This window comes from Pezoporus wallicus, unplaced genomic scaffold (genome assembly GCF_028554395.1).
Source record: "Pezoporus wallicus isolate ANWC-B61680 ecotype Strahan unplaced genomic scaffold, APGP_CSIRO_Pwel_v1 contig_7820, whole genome shotgun sequence".
NCBI classification, from domain to species: domain Eukaryota; kingdom Metazoa; phylum Chordata; class Aves; order Psittaciformes; family Psittacidae; genus Pezoporus; species Pezoporus wallicus.
In genome coordinates this window covers 1059371-1077456 of record NW_026641900.1, presented here as the reverse complement: position 1 = coordinate 1077456, position 18086 = coordinate 1059371, and the positions used below count along the sequence as shown (strand labels likewise).

General features: G+C 37.2%; 1 protein-coding gene across 6 annotated transcripts in view; it reads left to right on the top strand.

Annotated features, from left to right (window-relative positions):
* HYCC1 (hyccin PI4KA lipid kinase complex subunit 1) overlaps positions 1-17723 on the top strand; it is a 43611-nt gene extending 25888 nt beyond the window's left edge. For 3 of the 6 annotated variants that reach the window (XM_057425776.1, XM_057425777.1, XM_057425780.1), the window contains exons 5-12: positions 1740-1820; positions 2232-2347; positions 2676-2771; positions 4221-4337; positions 5100-5187; positions 5697-5856; positions 13193-13207; positions 14359-17723. In XM_057425776.1, coding sequence (XP_057281759.1) covers positions 1740-1820; positions 2232-2347; positions 2676-2771; positions 4221-4337; positions 5100-5187; positions 5697-5856; positions 13193-13207; positions 14359-14915 — 1230 coding nt within the window. In that variant the 3' untranslated portion in view covers positions 14916-17723. Of the gene's footprint in view, positions 1-1739; positions 1821-2231; positions 2348-2675; positions 2772-4220; positions 4338-5099; positions 5188-5696; positions 5857-13192; positions 13488-14358 lie in introns of all 6 variants that reach the window. The other 3 variants (XM_057425782.1, XM_057425781.1, XM_057425779.1) reach the window with 3 other exon arrangements.
* The last annotated feature ends 363 nt before the right edge of the window (positions 17724-18086 follow it).

Genomic DNA, 18086 nt, shown 5'->3' with positions numbered 1-18086 from the left:
GGAATTTTAAGAATTTTACAGGAAGTTTCTGTAGAAAGCTGCAGATAGACCTGATCTTTGGAAACACTCCCCCCACCTTCTGCTTTAAAAAAAAATTAATGCTTATGCTGAAGGAATGCTTTGTTACTGATGCTGACTTCTTCCCCTCTGTTGATGTTGTGTAAGATTTGTAACTTTTAACAGTCATGATGTAACTGTTCTTCAGTATACAAGGTTGAAAAGGTAGTGAGTTTAGATACCTGTTTAGATACTTCTGTACTCTTTAAACAGCTACTTTGTTTTTAAAGGCAAGAGGAAAGACCTAGCCTAATGCAAATAGTAGTTCTGTAAACGTATAGTCTCTTGGAATGTGGAGGAATTAACATGCTCAACAGTCCTGGAGTTTCTTACTGAAAGAAATTGAAAAATCAAGTATTGCTCAGAATAATTCTAAATTTGCTACATTGTCAGGGGTATGGAATTATTGTGGTTGAACTTTGAGATCATGAACTGGTTTGTTCTGCCTTCAGATTGGAGACATGCAGTGATAGTGCGTGCAGTTGATGTTTCTGGCTGTAGGTATGAATATTTTTCCTAGTACACTTCAGTTCTTGAAATGCACTCCCAAAACTTAATTACAAATCTGATTAGAATGAAGAGTCAAAATATTGATATTTTAAGGTTTTAGAAGTTTGGATGTAGCCAGTTTCTCATGCCTTCTCCTCCCATAAATTGAGGAAACAGTTTTCGTTGTTGATGCAGAAGCAGTAATGAAGTCAAAACTATTGGTGGTTTTTGTGGAGTGGAGGACCTATATAACTCTTCAGACAGAGCAGCTTTGTATGCCTTTTTGATACTTCTCAGTCTTCCTTTACCACTTAATATCCTACTTGAAGGCATGAGTTTTCGTAATTACTATGTGAAGTTTGTCTTCAGCCTTCCAAAGGCAGGGGTGTTAGGAGGCGCTAAAGCTTCTCTCTGTGATCTCTACCTTCGGATCTGGTGCTGAAATTAAGCCGGGGGGAGCTCTTGTGTGTGTGGTGTTGGATATTGTTCAGGTTTGCTTTGCAACTTCTGAAGTTTATTTGAAGTATTTCAGTGCTCTTCTGTGATACATCTTTTTTATTCTTTTCCCTTACCCATTAATCTTTTGCTAATTTAACAGGAGTAGAAGTTTGCCAACATACTGCTGTGGTGGTAACTTGCAGGACAGTAGCTTCTCTTAAGCTGTGAACCCATGCTTGTTTTAACTCTGTAAATAAGGAATTGTTAAACTTGGGCTTTTTCAAATACTCTGATGTCTGCTGCTGTCAAACAATATGCTGCTGCAATCATTCCAGAACTGTATTTTCAGAACAAATTACTTGTAGAGTTATTACTTCATGGGTAAATAGTTTTCAGAACAGAATTATTGAGCATTAAACTTCACAATTAGCAAACAGTGCATAAAAAAAAAGTTAACACTTTTAAACATATTGAGATTTCCAGTTAGTGCTTTTAGGGTGGACTGTGTATGAAAGTGTGTGTGCCCTTTGCTAAATCATTTATATAGTTTTCAGAAACAAAGCAAATGCGTTGTGATACAAAGGAAATCCAGAGATAGTTTTCATCCTGTAGTTTAGATTGTTATAGTATCTGTATCTGTCCCTATAATAATTTGTTTGCTTTCTTTTTCCATTTACTCCTACCCAGCATTTAACATTTTGAATGTCTGGTTTCTGTAGTACGGTGTAACCATTGGTATCTTCTGTCTTTTTCAGGAGATAGTTGACAAAGAGGGACATAGCAAAGTGCTGAGTTTCACAATTCCATCTTTGTCCAAACCTTCAGTCTATCATGAAGTAAGTGATATTTACAACATACAGCTGTTACTGATTGAAAAAGGCAGCATGCTTTGGGGGCCTATTTGTTAAAAGTAAAAAGTAGTTTTAATGTGTTGCATGATGACATAGGAGCATATTTCTCAATCTTCTGAGAACTACTAACTGGTCTCTGAGGCCTCTTCAAAACTTAATAGTCATAACTCCATAACATCCTTGCACCAGCTGTGTCTTTCTTTTTGTATTCTGAAGCTATATACTTTATCTGGTGTAGAATAACTTCTCAAATCTAAGACAGCTAAGCAGTCAGATAACTTTAAGCCGGTTGAAAATTCATGTATAAATATGATGCTACTGATTGTTGTCTATTTTCATTTGCATTGTAGCAAGACATCAGGCAGACATGTTTTGAATGACCCTTTTTTCCTTTAGCCTTCCAGCATTGGCTCCATGGCTCTCACTGAAGGAGCTTTATCACAGCATGGTTTGTCCAGGGTTGTATACAGTGGACCTCATCCTCAGAGGGAGATGTTAACAGCGCAGAACAGGTGAAACTGTATATAATAGGATTTTGCTTGAGAATTACTTATGAATCTTGTAATTTTTAATATAGTTAAAGATTGAAGATGGGTAAGTGAATGCTGTGTCTTGTGTCGGTTTTTTGTTTTTAAAGACAGGTAAACGTAGATGCAGAAAGATTAGCAGTGCATATTACTACCTAAAGAAGAGTTGACAGAACCAAACTACTCCATTGTCAATTTTATTGAAATGAGATACCAAATCTGTTCAAGTAGCTCTTGCAAATTTCTGTGTAAACTTGCTTTCTTTTAAAAAATAAACTTGGTGATGTAATTTTAATGTTTCTTTAAATTCCAGGTTTGAAGTGCTGACTTTCCTTCTGCTCTGTTACAATGCTGCCTTGAGCTACATGCCTGCAGTTTCTCTTCAGTCACTGTGTCAGATTTGTTCAAGGTAATTTTTGTAGGTTGATTACACTTAAAACAGCATTTTCAAAGTGCAATACAATGAGTTTGATTTTTTTTTTTTTTTTTTTAAGAAAGCTTCAGGTTCCCAAAAGCTGCTTGTAAAGTTGACTCTTTTTTTTTTTTTGGAAATATTCAAGGCCAGGCAGGGTGGATGGGGGTTTGAACAACCCGACCTAGTGGAAGATGTCCCTACTGATGCTAGCGGGGTTGGAAATCAATGAACTTTGAAAGTCTCCCTTCTGACCCAAACCATTCTATGATTCTTCCTTTATAAACATCCACGTCTTGGACTGTTTTCATTTCCTTGCATGTTGTCACTAGTGTGGCTTCCTGTCTTTCCTGATGAAGCGTTTAAACTCTCTTTAATTTGGAGATATGGTGATATCAGCATGAAGAGTCAGATTTTGATCATGCTAGGTACAACATGCAGACTGGTACTGCTGCTGAACTGAATCCTGGGGGCACAGTCTTCTTTTTGTTGTTTTTTTTGTTGTTGTCGTTGTTTTATGTAGCCAGAGACTTCGTAATGATGTGTTGTGGGATAGGAGAGGAAAAAGTGCAGTAGGTTAGTGGTGAAGTTAGTGTTAATAAAAGACTCCTGAAATGCCCTACCCATTACAGATGTAATTTGAAAGGTACTATGATACAATATATTTTTTTTCATTTATTTTTCTGGAAAAAACATAGATCTAAGAAGAGTTTAAAAGCTCTCTGATAATGAAGCTGAAGAATTAAAGCTGTCTTAGACTAAACCTTCTAGTCTGCTTTGGAGAAGTAGTTTGTTTAATGTCATTAAAGGTCATTCTACAAATCATGTAGTAGCTGACGAATTGAATATTGAACTACCCAATATCTTTGTTTTACAAAATGTGTTGTCTACAGGACCTGACGTGGGATTTAGTTCATAACTAAACTCTAAAGCTGATTTTACTGGAATTTAGGATAATTTTAGTAATTATTTGACCAGAGCACTTGTGGTTTCTTTGCTTGACAACTTGCATGCAACTTCCATTTTATATGCAATGTCACGTATGTTTCTATCTGTAATATTTATAGTTGCTATACTACCCTATTTCCTTAAGTATCATTAACTTAGTTTTTGTCTGTTCTGCAGCAAATGTGTGGATCCAGAATAGCTTTTACTGGCAGTTTTTTTTCGTGGTCCCCTGTAGTACAAATTTAACAGGCATGTCTAGGCTGTCTCTCTTTTGAAGGATTTGAACTCTGCCAGCAGAGGGCATACCCTTCTTCCATTATAAGAAATAGGCTGCTTCAGCACAGGGTTTTTGGTGGATACCTTCATGTGGGTCTATTGTAGTTAAAATGCATACTAAACGCCTAGTTTTGTAGTGTTCTATACAAGGGTGGTTGGTTCCACATTAGTTCCTAATGAAAAATGCATGATTAGCTAATGAAAAATGCATGATTTTTCTAGAATTTGTGTCTGTGGATATCCTCGCCAGCAAGTAAGAAAGTACAAGGGAGTCAACTGTAGGATTCCAGTTTCATCTGAATTCATGGTGCAGATGCTAACAGGAATTTATTATGCCTTGTAAGTTGTTTGGGTTTTTCTGTATGCATACAAAATACAGAAACGTCAGCTTAATTTCTACACTTGTTTAGGCGTGTTACCCCTGAAATGTTTTATTTTCTAGTGGATGATGCTGTGTCTAGCTATAACCTCCTTAGGAAGAGAACATAGTTCTCCAGCTAGTTGTCTGAAGTTACTTACATCATACGGGGGAAAGAGGGCTAGAACAGCACTTAAAGGGTATAATTGCTGATGTAAAAAAAAAAAAAAACAACTTTAAAGAAACCCCAACCCTTTTCCATCCATTGTGTGCTGTCTGCATTTTTGCATGTTTAGTTTTGACATCAGTTTAGTTAAGGACAAAAGGTCTTTTTTTTTTCTCTGAAATGCTGATGTCGTCTACCCTTTGATAGTCAAGTTAATGTTTGAAGCTCTCCTGTTAACTGAAATAATTAAAGATTAGAAACACAGGAATACTCAAAAGGTGGAGTAATACTAAAGCAGTTCTGCTTGAATTTCAGAGTATTTCATGACAAGCTGATCAGTAACAAATGACATAATTTCTGAACTGCTCAGGATGACCAATTGTAAATAAAACTGTCTCCATAGATGCTACTTCAGAAAAAGTTCATTAAATAGCAAGCTTACTGCTAGTGAGCACAAGTAGTTCAAGCCCTCTAAACTGAGCTCTGAAGGGATGCTAAGTCTGTGAAGGTTATGTTGCCAAGAAGGTTCTTCTGTTGATACAGATGCTTATTATTATATATATACTTACCTTTGTAGTTATAATGGAGAATGGGATCTGGCTCGTAAAGCTATGGATGACATTTTATACAGAGCACAGCTGGAACTGTATCCAGAACCTTTGCTGGTAGGTATATTTCAACATTTTTGTGAGTAGAATTTTTAGTCTAGGAAATCCTTCCTGTGAACACACATGTTGCAACATCACACCAGGAACCTAAATCTCACAAGGTGTATGTGGCTGTGCTTGTGTGGATGGCTAGATCTGTAAGTATGCACACAGAGGCACAGGTATTTTCAATGCATTTAGTTATTTTGTCACCTTCCTTAGTGACAAGCTATTTTCAGTAGAATGCTTCTAAGTTTTGAGAGTGTAGATGATAGTAGAGAAGCATTCTCAAGTAATAGCCACATCTCTGAACTGGAAATACTTTTAAAACAGAGTGCAAATGTTAGTACTGAGAGTTAATTGCAACCAGCATTCTTTATAAACTGTGTAAAAAGCTGGTGTGCTTTTTGACTTTAAACTGGAATTGTACATGGTATCTGTCTTCGAGTAATAAGAATCCCCTGACAGAATTCTTCTAGAATTTGCATCTTTGTGTTAAGAACTTAACTGCATTTTTTCTGTTCTAGGTTGCTAATGCAATAAAAGCTTCACTGCCTCAAGGTGCCATGAAATCTAGTAAAGAAGGTACAAGATGCATTCAGGTTGAAATTACACCTACTTCATCCAGAATATCAAGAAATGCTGTGACTAGCATGTCTATCCGAGGGCATAGATGGAAAAGGCATGGTAAGAAACACACTTTACAATGAATTCTCAACTTTTTACGTATGTTTAATATAATACTGAGAATTTTGTTATTGTTCATCTTCATTGCTACTAAGCAAGCAGCAGTTTGGAGGTTTTTATATTCTTGACTGGTGAATGGGAGCCTTAATGCAGTTCAAATGAAGTGTTTTCTTTATTTCCCTAATCACGGGGGAGGGGAGTTAATTAAAAAAATCCCAACAAAACAAACCAAACAACAAAATAAATAAACATACAAGCAAAATCCACAAAACTGCTTTTTCTGAAAGGGGAGGGGAGCTGTACAAAGTTAGAGATTCTTTACAGAGACTGATATTCCTGTCTTCTGAAAAGTAGTTTATAGTACCTGAAGCAAAGCAGATATTTAACAGCTCTATGCAGAGCCTCATCTCTCTTAAATCCAATTTTTATTTAAATATTTTAAGGGTAGAGAACATGAAAAATTAGGTTTTGGTGTTGTGTCAGCTGTCCTGGCTGTGTCCCCTCCCAACTTCTCGTGCACCTCCAGCCTACTTGCTGGTGTAGAGGTGTGAGGAGCAGAAAACGCCTGGACTCTGAATTAAAAACCTCCATGTATTATCAACACTGTGTTCTGCACAATCCAAAATATAGCCCCATACCAGCTACTGTGAGGAAAATTAACTCTGTCGCAGCCAAAACCAGCACATTCAAGCAAACTAGTGTAAGGGTTTCCACAAAGTAGAACTGGGCCCAGTAGGCTGGGCTCAGAGGTAGAAAAATGGTGCTAAATGAACTGCAAAAGGAGCACTGTTATATTTATTTCTTCTACCAACTTCAGATGAGGAAAGCGCCACTGGACCAGTGATCGCAACTGACAGTGGCTTGTTCTGCTGGCCTTGTAATTCTGGTGACAGGCTAAGTGAGTGAGTGTTGATAAGAATACTCTTTAAAAGGTTCAATAAAGATTGTGAAGTAGTATCATAAAAATTTCTGTATGATGTGTACTGTAGGAGCATTTGTAGTATATGGACAGTTTGGTTAGAAAAATATTGCCAAGTCACGTAACATGAGGGACTGAGAGTTAATTCAGGTAAATGTTGAGAAAACTTCATAAATACACTGATCGAAGATGCTTTTAAAATAATGATGGAGCTTCCTGAGCAGTAATGGTACACATTGGTGATAATAGTACCAATAGTAAGCTACCAGAGGGAGTGAGGGGCAAACAAAGGTTAAACCAACCAAACTTCTTTTTGATTGATTAAAAACTGCTTAAAACTGTTAGACAGACCTGAGAAGCAAAACACTGGTGTCTAACTTGAGTGAGGTCCAGGAACAAGTCATTACTGAAATCTCAAGACTGCTAAGGACCGTTTTAGTCCTTATCCTTTATTTTCCTTTCTTCATGATTACAGTTGTTAAGCAGGGATTACTGACTGCGTGCAAGAAAACTGTATGATAGCTCAGCTTTTAAATGGACAAATCCCTCCGAAGCGTGGCAGTTCTGTCAGCTATTAGTTTTTAGTGATTCTGATGCTTGATCAGATGAGGTGGTGGCAGGGAACACAGATTAGGGATACTGAGTGCCAGTTTGTTTAGAGGAATTGAAAGTGTATGAAAATAAACATTCCCTTTGTCTTTGCATTTACAGAAAAAAAGTAAATATTACAGAATCAGCATTGGAGCCATCCTTATAAGAATGCATCTTTTTCAGCAGATACAGAAAGCAGTAATTGTAATAGCTTCCTGATTTCTTGCAGGGGTGATGTTCAAGGGAAAATGGGTGGGACAAGTGTGCCCTGCAGCAGATAACAGTAAGGTGAAAGGGAAACGAGGATAACAACTCGTACAAATGGGGCAGAATGTTGTGTTTTATGGGAGTCTCATAAAGCAGGACAAGATGAGAGAAACGGTGATACCTAGTCAGTATGACCCAAGCAAGGAGCAGTCAGTGTTTAGGGATGAGGATTGAAAGATCAAGGACTTTAACAAAAAACCTCTTTTCAATATTTTGTTTGGATTATTGTGAAAACTTTGGATTTGCCTCAGTGGTACAGGGTTTAATGAAGAGGAAGAAAATCGCTCATTGTAGGGTGGGTGTGGAGGGGAACTCGTATGGTAGATTGTGGGAGAAGTTGTAAATTTGAAGGCTGTTGAAAGATTAGTCTGAAACTGAGTATGGTATGTTTTACTAACTGTTTTTCCAACTGTTTTGTTTTTAAATAGTAAATGATCTATGCATATACTACTTCAGCTAATCTTCTAAACATTTTCGTTATAAAATACTAACAAAATTGTTCAGTTTAACTTGAAAAGCCTTTTTAAAGTCAGAATAGATGGTCTCCTGATTTCAAAATTCCTAATAATATAATCCAGTGCTCCACAATTCCTGATTAAAGAAAGATACAGAATAGATCTTTGAGGTCAGCATGCAGAAAAAAATAATGAGGCTTATGCTTACAGGTGCTTGTATGAATTAAACTAAACACTGGAATTGGTAGAAATCAGGTGACAAACCCTGTACCTCCTAGCCATTATTCTCCCATGGTGTAAGGGGAAAAAATGTAATTGGGGGTTTTATTTTTGTGCTTGAGTATAATAACAATGAGTTACATAAATGAATGAGGAAGCTGGAAGAGACAACTGAGAGGCAGTTTGATCTTATACATTATGCGGACCAGAAGGACGGATGAAGCAACGCACCCCTTGGGGAAGCAAGGGCAACAATTTTTAATCGCTAGCTATTTGTGTAAAATAACAGAATTGTAGCTAATTACATTTCTGAGAAGCTATAATGTAATATATATAGCTTCTCTATATTAGTATATAGCTTCTGTACATTCGAAGCTGAGAAGCAGAGACTTTATTCTTTTATATGTAAAAACCCCTCGTTTACTGTAAGTTTTCAGACATCAGATCTTGCAAGCCTGTGCTAGAACTCAAGGCTGAAGTCAGTTTTGAAAAAAAGATTGGTTTAACATTTAATTTTGTTGCAGTTCTCAACCCTGTAACTCATTAGTTAGAGATGTTACTTAAGACTTCTTTAAAGATCAAGTTAATATTATGCATTTGGCCTTCTAAGGTAGGTACTTTAGAGATACTAAAGTGAAGGTCATTTGCAAAATGGATCCATCTAATCACAAATGGATAGTATTTATAGAGTCAGGGAATACTAGCCACCACTTACCAACGAATTATTGAGTGCTGTTGAGTTGGATTACCTATAAATAGTAAAGCTTAAAATGTTTTAAAAACAAGCCTTGAGTGGCATCTCCATTTCCATTCGCAAATAGAGGAAAACCAGAAAAATCATATGGTGGGTGAGGGACATGAACACCTAAATTAATGGTTATTTATGGAAGCTAGGAAAAAAACAAAGCAAGCCCTAGTAGTGCTTTGCCTGCTGATATAAAATCTGCCATACTGCCCTATACAAGTGTTGTTTGGGAAGAACTCCTGTGTAGAGGTGTAATGCATGTAAGAGAAATAATCTGATGTAACAGACTGTGTAAGAAGAGCTAAACAGATATTGGTATGATACATAACATAAAACCCAAGGCATCAACTAGAGAATAGAGAGAAGATGTTATCTTTTTTCCCCAATACAGAAATCGATTTTCCTATAGTACACAACATTTAGAAACATTAGTCTTTGAATCACTTTTTTTGGAAACATTATGAATTTCTGAAATAGTTATAACTTTGAGGAACCTGGAGTGAATGTTAATTTTGGAATATAAACTTGATGCTTCTGTGAATAATTCAAAATGCTAACGTTGTTGTGCAGGAAATGCAGCTTGAGCTTGTGGTGCTTAAAATTGAATTACAATCCAGATGGGCAGTTTGCCTGTGCAATCTGAGGTAAATGATCTAGGCAACCGTAATAATAAGGTAGGCTATAATTGAAATATCCTTTCAGTGAATTCTTAGCAACTGGTAATCATGAAATGCATTTATCAAGGTTGGTTGTACTACTCATAGCATTCAGAATGTGACTCCAAATGCAATTTTCCTTCAATTGCTATAGACATATTTATATTAACTTTCAAATTGATGTAATTTATTGAGTTTCATCTCTCCACTATTTAGCAGTGTCCTTTGTTTTCTCTTTTGCTACATTGCCTTGTGCACTGGGTTTTAATATCTCTTTCACAAAATATATGCCCCCAGAATTGTCCAGCTTGAAGCAATATTCTGTTCAAAACCAAGCACTACGAAGCTGAAGGTTTGTTCTAGGTGTTCTTAAAAGTTTTCAAATGAAGAGGCAATGCTATTTTGGAAAGCATGGATTGTGTAGTCTTATCCCTGCCATGAGACTGTAGGTGCTATGGTAGTTAAGATACTCAGTATCCCATTTGTTTCATTAATTTTCTCCTCTAGTTCAGTGCTAAACCCAGAGAAAGGTAGTTCATTAGGAGTAGTTAATAGCATTTAACTAAAAGATTGGACATAATTGTACTGAGTAAAACTCTTCATTTTTTTGGCTTGGTGTATCCTCCATCCATTTTCACCCTAAACCCCTGCAGTTCACGGTTTATTGTGGTAGTGGTCACACAGTTGTGGGAATGCAGCAATGATGGGTAAAGTGCTAACATCACAGCAATGTATTACATTTAGAAATGTACACCACCAGACTGTAAGTATCGCTGTTATGCAAAATCTGTAACAAAATATTCTTCCTCTGCTCCATTCATTTCTGCTGTGCAGTCTGAGTCTCCTTTCTTTGGAGCTGGATGATTAATTACTGCTTTTCTGCCCTCGGAGGGGAAGGGACTTGACAATAAGTTCTGTTCTGCCCGCTCCTCTCTCTGGTGTCCTGGCTCTAAATGAAGTTTCTGTCAGAATCGACATGAGTGTATGGAGATCAGTGGACCCTGGAGAGATGTTCTGCTGGAGTAAGGTGCCTGTAGCTGCAGTGATGGGGTAGCAGGAAGGAGTTTGAAGATTGCCATAGAGAAAGTGCAGGTACCTCACCGTAGTTAAATTAGAGTAATGAGGCCAATCAGAGTGTTGATCTTCTCTCCTTGCTAACCTTTCTGCTCTTGTGTTTTTAGAAGAAAGGCTGTATACGATGGTGGTATTACTATTATTATTACCGCTATTGTTGATATTATTTATTACTATTGCAGTTCATGGTGCTTGGTTATACCTTTGCAACTGACAATAGAAGACTTTTGCAGAATGTGCTATTAGAAGGAGTAACACAGAAACAGGTCTAACTTGATTTTCCTACTAAATATGAGGAAGTTAGTGGCTAACAGTAGCAATTATCAGTGCGATTTCCTTTGGATAGTACGACAATAAATACTTTCATTTGTAGTTGACTAGTTAGAATCTTGATGCTTAGCATTTGCAGGTAAAACTGGGGATAGCTCTCACACCAAGGGACAGTTGTGTCCATCCCTGCCAGAATAACTTTCTAACTCTGAGATTTATTGTCCTGATAAATGCAGGCAGAGCAAATGCTAGCAGAAAGCCCAGTGCCGCAGCCCGCTTGACCTAGAAGTACACTGTGCCTGCGCAAGAGTCCTCACTGTGTGCACAGGGGGAAGATAGTATCTCCTCCAGCTAAAAAGGATTAGAGCTGCTGCTGTGAAAAATTATTTCATCATAAATTCCCCTGAATTTGTACTTCATACTGTCAGTTAAATGTCTGTACTGCCAGCTTCTGTCATATGCAGTAGCAAACTGGCAGTATAGTCTGGATCATCCTTACTGAATCTTCCAGTCTGAAAGAGCTTTGTTATGAATAAAACACAGGAACTCAGCTGAGCTTTATTCTGAGCTGTGCTTTCAGTGCATTTTTAGTCTTGTCAAGTTTGTGGCCACATTGCTTGCATAAGTGTGTATATATAGAGATATATAAAATATATGAATATGTAGCAATAGTGTAGTTCTTGCTCATTTGTATTTCTGTGGTATACATCTTCATGGAGGATGTGCCCTGACTATCTGTAACTGATGGCTTCTCTTTTTTTTTCTTCTTCTCCAGGTCATCTAAATGCAATTTTCCATTTATAGAGCTAGTTGCTGATAAAGCAATTCTGAATATGTTTAGAAAGACCTTCAGATACTGAGACTACTTCAAACACTGTGGAGCTGACAGGTTGCTAGGATTGTAACTTGTTACTTGCATATACTTGGAATTTCCATAAAGTTTCAACTCCCATTTTTATTTTCACTTTTTTCCTTTTGAGAGTTCATTCGTCTGAAACCTGTCTTCATGTAGTACAGACAGGCATCTTCTGAGCTGGGACTTGTTTTGCCAAGACCCTGTAGGAACTGTTGCATTCTATCGTTATTAAATCTCTTGTGCTGACACACAACCATCATTCTCAGACTTTAAGTAACAGTGGAGTTTGCTTTTTGCTTGAGGATTTTTGGCTGTCTGCAGGAATCTTTGACTGTCTTGAAATAATTTTTTGGTCAGGTTGAGCATTTGTATATGTGCTAGTGATGTCTTACCCAGATGAAAAGAAGTAATCTTAGAAACGAGCTGCAATGGTGTTCACTTTAATTTCCCCTTCTCCCCTTCCCCCCGCAGTGCAGCAGAAAGTTGTGGTGCTTTCCCTCCCCCCAGCTTAATCCCTGTTTCTTCAACTGTACTTAGTAGCTCACTTGTGTGACAAATAAGTTTATTGCAAACTGATTTAGTTGTAAGCTCATATAAAATGCTTAAAAAGGCTGAGGAGATCTACAGTGATGTTGTTAGTGGGTGGCAAAAATTGTGGTAAAACTCCATAGGTTTTATCTGAATAGGTTGACTTTAGTAACTGTAGAATTTTGCCATTTGTAAATCTTCCAGGTTGAAAATAGTCTTTTGATATGATGAAAGAAAATGGAAGTCAGTGTGCTTGGATTGGCTTAGTTGTTTCACTCTTAGTTTTCAGGCTGACCTCTATGCAGCATCATGACATTGTATGTGTAGAATTTCTAGTCTTGCATGGTAACATGTGAAGCTGCTATGCCATTTCGTTGTAAAAGTAAGTTTCACTTTAGCATGGTGATACAGAGAATACAGTCATAGAAGTGTATTATGGAGAATTTTTTGATTTCTGATAGTCTGATAAATGTTTGTTTTGATGATCCTTAGAAATTTCAGTTTTGAAAGAGCAAGCATGGGGCTTTCCAGTATGGGGTTGCAGGCCAATCATTGGAAGAATCAAGCCTGTGATTTAGAAATAAAACAAAATTCCATACATGCGAATACTGCTAATTAACAAGAGGTTAATATATGAACATCTGCTTTAATTTATAATGCTTTATTCATCTGTATCTATTGGCCTTTGTTTCATGTTTTGTTTCAGCCATCTTTTGTTTGTTGTTCTTTTTTTTTCTTATCCATCTTTAATTCTAGAACAACCAGAGAATGGTAATGATGCTACTGAATTGGGCAACTTTATCATACCTGAGATTAGTGTCACAAGTGTGGCTGGAGAGAGGACCGGGAATGGGGAAAAGAGCAGAGCACTAGCAGAGAATGATGTTCAGCATTTACAGGGAGTACAGGAAACAGCTACAGATCCTAGAACTGACAGCAAAGGCATGCCAGAAATCAGGAGACAGAAATCTGTAAGAAAAATGATGGAGGATGGAATAAACTCATCTGGCAGAGTACAGTTTTAGCAGAGCATTTGTAGCTGCACTCTAAGGTACCCCTGTTGATTGAAAGGGTCACTGCTGCATGTTTGGAGACTTAAAGTATGCAGTTAATATATTTGCATGTGTAATAACACAAATGCATGTATTGCATACAGCTTCATCTGTGCCACAGACTGTGGCAACGTACTTACAAGTAGATTTATTTAATCTCAAGAAAATACACTTTGAGACTCAATATACTTTTGAGTTCACTAAGCTCTATTTATTGGGTTTACAAAATCCAGTGATCAATGGTTTGAAGAATCCATCAAAATGGATATGAAAAGTCTTCTGCTGTGTACCTCAGATTTGCCAAATTCACCTTTTGTGGTATACTGGAGATCTCATGTTGTGCTTGAGTTTCCAACTCATACCACTAGACCTGTGATGCAAAAGGTGACCTTTCAGTCCTAAAGCATTCTTAGGTTGCTAAACATGCCAGTGCCATACTGGGTGCCCTGGAGCATTGATCACATACCTTTATAATTAACGAGCTTTGCAAAATCATGTATGGAAGCACTTGCTGAGAATAAGATTTACACGTTTTGTTCTGTGTGGTATTTTCTAATCTGTAAGTTTCTTAAGTTTCTAATCTGCATGAATTAACAAGACTGCTTGTTTGTTTTCTTTTACAAATCACTACAAAATGAGATTTTGGGCATGCTTTTGATCTAGTTAATGCAGTGTTATTTGCTGCAACTTTCTATCTTAATGAACCTTAATTCCAAAATAAAATGGAATAGGTAAGTGGTTTGTCTTCTATTCTCTCTTCTGTTGCTGTATGGCTTCATGCTTGTAAATATCAAAATCTAGCAATACATAAAATCAGTAAATGTGAGAAAGTCAAATGCTAATTCTTTTATTTTGTTTTCTACCATACAGGTAATACTGATTTAGAGATACAAGAAGAACTGATCGAAGTATCTGAAAGTGATGAAGGGTTTTACTCTAGGGCTACTTCTAGCACAAGTCAGTCTGCCCTATCTAACAGCAGCAACACGAGCAGTAAGAACCTATTAGGGAAGAGCCAGCGAAGGTCTGGAGGAAGCAAAGCTGGAGGAAAAGAAAAGGAAGGAGAAACCTGCAGAGAACACTTGTCACGAAAACAAACTCAGAGAGCTATGAGTGAGAATCTAGAGCTTGTCTCTCTTAAGAGACTGACACTGACAACTAGCCAGTCCCTGCCTAAGCCTGGCAGCCACAGTCTGGCCAGAACAACCACTACAGTGTTTAGTAAATCCTTTGAACAGGTCAGTGGTGTCACAGTTCCAAACAATCGTGGTGGTGTATCTGGTACAGAGGCAAACAGATTTTCAGCTTGCAGTCTCCAGGAGGAAAAACTGGTATATGGAACAGAAAGATCAGATTTTCCGATCTTAAGCAAACAACCTAACCAGCAGAGACCTCCTAGTATTAGCATAACTTTGTCAACAGATTGATACTCAGTTGGCAAGTATGAAAACTAAAATATTGATGGTTTATGCTGGTATTGGTGCATTGATACATTAAGCTCCTTAATATGTTATATATTACTTTCTTAAACCCCAAGCCCATAAATTCTTCCTTTGCTCATATTTGACAGTAACAGTGAATAGACAACAGTTGTAATTATTTTGCATCAAATTCTAATAGCTTGCAAAGTTCCTCTTTGACTTACTGTATTTATATACCCAGTTGTTTATGGCTTCATGTGAAGTTACCTCTTCATCGGTCTAAGAAGCATTAACTGGTTGTTTAACCACTGACCAAGATGTTTGGCTTTTTACAAATGCACAGTATGGGAACAAATAAATCCTCTTTCCCAGATTCTGCTTTTTCAGTACCACTTGGCACAGGCAAAACTGCAAAGACTTGTTTTGTTTAAGCTGAGTCTTGCAGTATGGGCATGGCATTTTGGAACAAACATTCTTGTGTGTTAGCCACGAGAAAGCTGTGCTTACATGTAAAACTAGAAGCATCAGTTCAGTGTTTGATGTTCTGGTGATTTTGGAATGGTAGTTAGTACACATTGCAGTGTTCATACGTATTTACACCTGTACAAGTCTGAATTATGAAAGCATTTTGGTTTTTCTGTATGTCTTTGAAACTGGGCCAAAAGTCATACAGCAGCAATACTTGCAGATGGGAGTTCTTACCAGTTGCTATAGTAGTCACTCTTTAGACTTAGGAATCATGTGTCAGACTGGGGTTTTTTTTCAGATTCTTAAATATCAGGCACAAAGCTACTCACTGAAAAGTCACTGTCATCAGTATTATTATTTATGGGGAAGAGATGTGCTTATGTAACAATGTTATGCAGGAAATAAGGTGTGAGCCCTTTGCACTGACTCAAGCAAATCAGGAGTGTGAATGTGTTTTACATGGACTTCTTACTTGAGACTAAGAGAATACTACCAAAGGATGTGTACTTTCAGTAACTTGCAAGCACAAAGGGAAATTATCATGTAAATATAACTAGCACTGTAATTCCTAGTCTTTTATATCTATTATTTTTCTAGCTTGAAATTCTAAAACAGCAGCCTGTTCTTGGCTACCAAACCTTTAACCTTCAGCTAGTTTGATGACGTTGTTTGATACCAACTTTTATAATGTTAAGGTTTTAATTAAAAAAGGGTATTAAAACTTCTTATGCAGAAATTTGGAGAAGCAGTAGCTGACAAAACTACTCCAATAGCAGTGATTAGCTGACAGACAATTTATTATGAATGAAGTAGAAAGATCTAAGGCACAGTCATTCCCAACCATCTAGATTTCTGCAGCTATTGATCCCTTATGGTCTGGAACCTTGTAACAAAGCAAACTAAAATTCTAGTAGACTCTCCCATTTGCCTGAAGATAGGTTTAGATATCCCTTTTTTGACTTAAACTGAAGCACAAGGAACTTTTAAGCAGCTAATGTTATTCAGGTTTATAGCAATTAAGAAGTTGGTTGATTAATGAAAAGAGATGAGGAGACAGTTGGTAGGGACAAGTAAGTTGTGTAATTCTGCTTCTAAGACTGCAGAATAGGTGTGTACCTTTCTTAATGTTCACTGCAGCCTATGGAATAGCTGGAGTGGTCTGTAGGTGTTCATCTTCACCTGGGAGCCTGACTTTAAATGAATGTGCCACGTTTTCTCATTCTTCAGTTTGTTGTGTGACTGTTCTATTCTAGTAATGCAGTAGTTCAACTTTTTACAGAGGAGTGTTTTCTTAATTGTACATGAAAACTTACATTCCTAATGTATAAACTGCAGGTTTGTCCTGTTTAGTGTTTAATACTTTAGCCAGTGAAATAAACTGGTTGTTTGGAGTTGTATGTTTTTGTAAATAGTTTGGCAGAAAATTTTGCCTTTTTAACAGGTTTTTCTGCAACAGCACATTTGTTTCAGATTGACTAATGTCTGTAGCCGCTTGGAGCATGCGTAGCCACAAGCAATAGGAGGGTTTAGGCAGCTGATAGCAAACCCTGGCTAGCACTACACATACTGAATGTGGAGCTCTTCTTTTCCTTGAAATTGTTCTAGATGGTATGAGGAAATAACATGCAGAACTTACAGCTGCCTCCTGGTCTGCTCTTGCAGAGTAGCATTGGAGAATACTTAGAAAATACTTTGCAGTAATTAAAACTGAAACATAAACTGGAATAGACACAGAAAATAGCAATTGATAGATGTTTGCTGTAATGGTATTAGTTCTGAGTGTCAAGGGGCTAGAATTTTGAAGTAGTTCTACTGGTTTTCTTTTGTTTCATTTAGTTTGTGGTTGGTTGGTATCTCCACAGTACACACTCTTTTCAAGCTGGATATTGATTTAAAAGATCTTTATTATACTGGGAAGATATAGTCACCTTAGCTATAAATAGAATTTTGAAGGGTCTAAAATGCCATCATGTTTACAGTACCATTGTCTACCAGTCAAACAGTGTTAAAATTAGTTTATAGTTTATCCTTTTATTTTCTCCAGCTAATTATTCTAACTGGTCTGGCTTGAGCCCAGGGACCAATAGGCTCATATTGGTACAACTCAAATTATATAAAGCTTCACACTTTTTTTTGAGAAAATGATGAAAAGTTTTCGGTACTAAAGGCTGCTGTTTCTCTACATGTGTGGCTTCATATAAGTACGTATGTATTGGTCTTTGGAGCAACTTACGCAATGAGCATGTTTTTGTGAACTGACATTACATGTTTGATACTGATCAAGTCTGAATAATTTCTTTCCTGATGTGAGCAGTAAAACTTTCAGTTGTGTTTCTTTCTTTCCTTCCTTAAAAATAGGCAAAAAAAAAAGAAAAAAAGGCAGGAAAGCAGGATAGGGAAGAGGGAGGGCAGGATTATTTGTTTTCAAAATATCTGTGGATTGGAGGTAGGGGGGAAGCAGGGCAGGAGCCAGATATACTAGTTCTTTCGTGATATTTCTAAAACTGTCAGGCTTTTGGGTTTTGAGCATTACTGGATCACTTCAGACTGATGAATGAAAAATGTGTATTAATGTAGTATAGGTCTCCTAAGAGTGTAAGGAAGACCTATAAAGACATCCCATATTGTAATCTGTCTAGCCGGCGGTGGAGAACACTCCAGACATAACGCTTTCCCTGATGAATGTGTATGCAGGATTGAATCCTCTCA